The 2,159-nt window shown below is 40.9% G+C and overlaps 1 protein-coding gene across 1 annotated transcript in view; it reads left to right on the plus strand.

The window, feature by feature from the left end:
- LOC108965937 (DNA-directed RNA polymerase subunit beta''-like) overlaps positions 1-1,901 on the plus strand; it is a gene marked incomplete at its 5' end in the record, with an annotated part of 6,186 nt that extends 4,285 nt beyond the window's left edge. Inside the window, 2 exons of the mRNA XM_018928614.1 lie at positions 640-1,238; positions 1,866-1,901. Of these exons, the coding sequence (XP_018784159.1) occupies positions 640-1,238; positions 1,866-1,901 (635 nt within the window). The remainder of the gene's footprint in view (positions 1-639; positions 1,239-1,865) is intronic.
- Between the last annotated feature and the right edge of the window lie 258 nt (positions 1,902-2,159).

The following is a 2,159-nucleotide window of genomic DNA, read 5'->3' on the forward strand; positions in this document are numbered from 1 at the left end:
TAATATTAATACAGATAATTATGAATAATTAACAATGTATGCATAATTATTCAACCGTAATTAACTGATGGATCTAGGTAATATACAAAGTTGGAAGGTTAGGTAAAGTGTAAACAGGTAAAAACTGGAAATATTTTACATATACGGTTCTAAAAAATTGTATAAAAAGAGTGAAAACAATCAGATTACTTCTGTTTACGCGTGCAGCTTAAACTTTGAAAAACCAAGCAACTTTCAAATTTATCAAAAAAGAATTTTTTTTTAAATAACCATTATTTTTTGAAATAGATTATTATTTATTAACAATCCTTAACTGTAAATTTTTTTGTATATTTTTTATTGGTTAAAATATTTTATATTAATTTATAAAAATGCTAAGAGTATCTAGGCAGTCGCAGGAATAAAGGCGTCGCAATGCCTTGAATCGAAGCCGACAACAATATAGTCAAAATTTGGAAATAAATCGACTGAGGAACGCCAACTATATTGCACAATTACGTAGTACAAATTTGGAGTTCCGTAATGAAGAGAGAATTCGGGACAGTTCTGCACGTTCCAGTAGACGACAAAACGTACTTCAYAGAGCTGCGGAGCAGGAGCGCGACGCAATAAGACATTCAAACCCACGACTTCATTCAGAATACAGAGCTGAGGAGCAGGAACGCAACACCACGGAACATTTAATTAGGCGAACAAATCCCGAATATAAAGCAGCAGAGCAGGAGAGCGACACAATAGGAAATTCAATCAGGCGTTTGAATCCGGAGTATAGAGTTGAGGAGCAAGGACGCAACACTGCGGAATGCTCCACCAGACGGACGAATCCCGAATATAGAACCGCAGAGCAGGAGCGCGACACAATAGCACATTCAATCAGGCGTTTGAATTCGGAGTATAGAGTTGAGAAGCAGGGGCGCAACACTGCGGAACACTCCACCAGACGGACGAATCCCGAATATAGAACCGCAGAGCAGGAGCGCGACACAATAGGACATTCAATCAGGCGTTTGAATCCGGAGTATAGAGTTGAGGAGCAGGGACGCAATACTGCGGAACACTCCAATAGATGGACGAATCCCGAACATAGGACCGCAGAGCAGGAGCGCGACACAATAGGACATTCAATCAGGCGGTTTAGTCCGAAATATAGAACTCAGGAGCAGGAGCGCGACGCAATGGAGCGTACTGTACGACGCCAGAATCCAATAACCAGAGAAGAAGAAAGGCAACGAGATGCAGTATTGAGGAGAAGTCGTCGAGGAGATCCAATAACAAGACATCGTGAACAAATTTTAAATTCTTCTCAAAGAAGAGTGACACGCCAGCAAAAAATGCAACAACTTGCAAACGAGCAGGAATCAATGTTGCAAAGAGTACAATTCTATAGGTCGGATCCCGCAAATCGTCAGTTGGAGAGCGTAAGGCAAGCCAGGAGAAATATTAGAAGACATCGGGAACTTTCTCCTGATGCACTGCTAGAAGAACAAGCACGTCAACGTCGAGCTGCCAATATCTTTGATATGTACGCATTGTTCATAAAAAATACTGAAATATGCGTGTGTTGTGGGGGCACTTGGTTCCCTCACCAAGTAAAAAAGCTAGAAAAACGTCAGACCTCAGCAAAGTTCACGCACTCGGAAGATGCTATAAAAGTCTTTTATTTGTCATCGAAGTTTCCATCTTCGGACCAAAAGTATAATTTTTACAGCACTGCTATCGTATTGTCAAACAAGGTAAAATACCAAATATCTGCATCTCAGAAGGATTGGAGTTTCCTGACATTCCGGAATGTCTTCAGGACTTAACGTGTCTGGAGGAAAGGCTAATATCACCGAGAATCCCATTTATGCGCATCATATCTTTAGGATATGAACGACAATGTGCTWTTCGTGGAGCAGTAGTAAATATCCCGATTTCTGTTGCAGAGACAGTCACCATGCTACCACGAAGATTTGACAACAGCCACATTATTCCAGTGCACCTGAAACGTCGCTTGGAATATGAGCAAAATTTTATGACGGAGACAGTGCGACCAGCAAAAATATTGCAGGCACTGAATTATCTGTTGGGTACAGAGCTCTACGTCAAGCACAACATTCAAATATCAAGTTGTTGGTTGGCAAATGTAGGAAACGAGGAAACTGTGCCATTGATTGCGG

The sequence above is a fragment of the Bactrocera latifrons genome, unplaced genomic scaffold (genome assembly GCF_001853355.1).
Source record: "Bactrocera latifrons isolate USDA-ARS-PBARC rearing strain unplaced genomic scaffold, ASM185335v1 scaffold_1509, whole genome shotgun sequence".
Taxonomy (NCBI): domain Eukaryota; kingdom Metazoa; phylum Arthropoda; class Insecta; order Diptera; family Tephritidae; genus Bactrocera; species Bactrocera latifrons.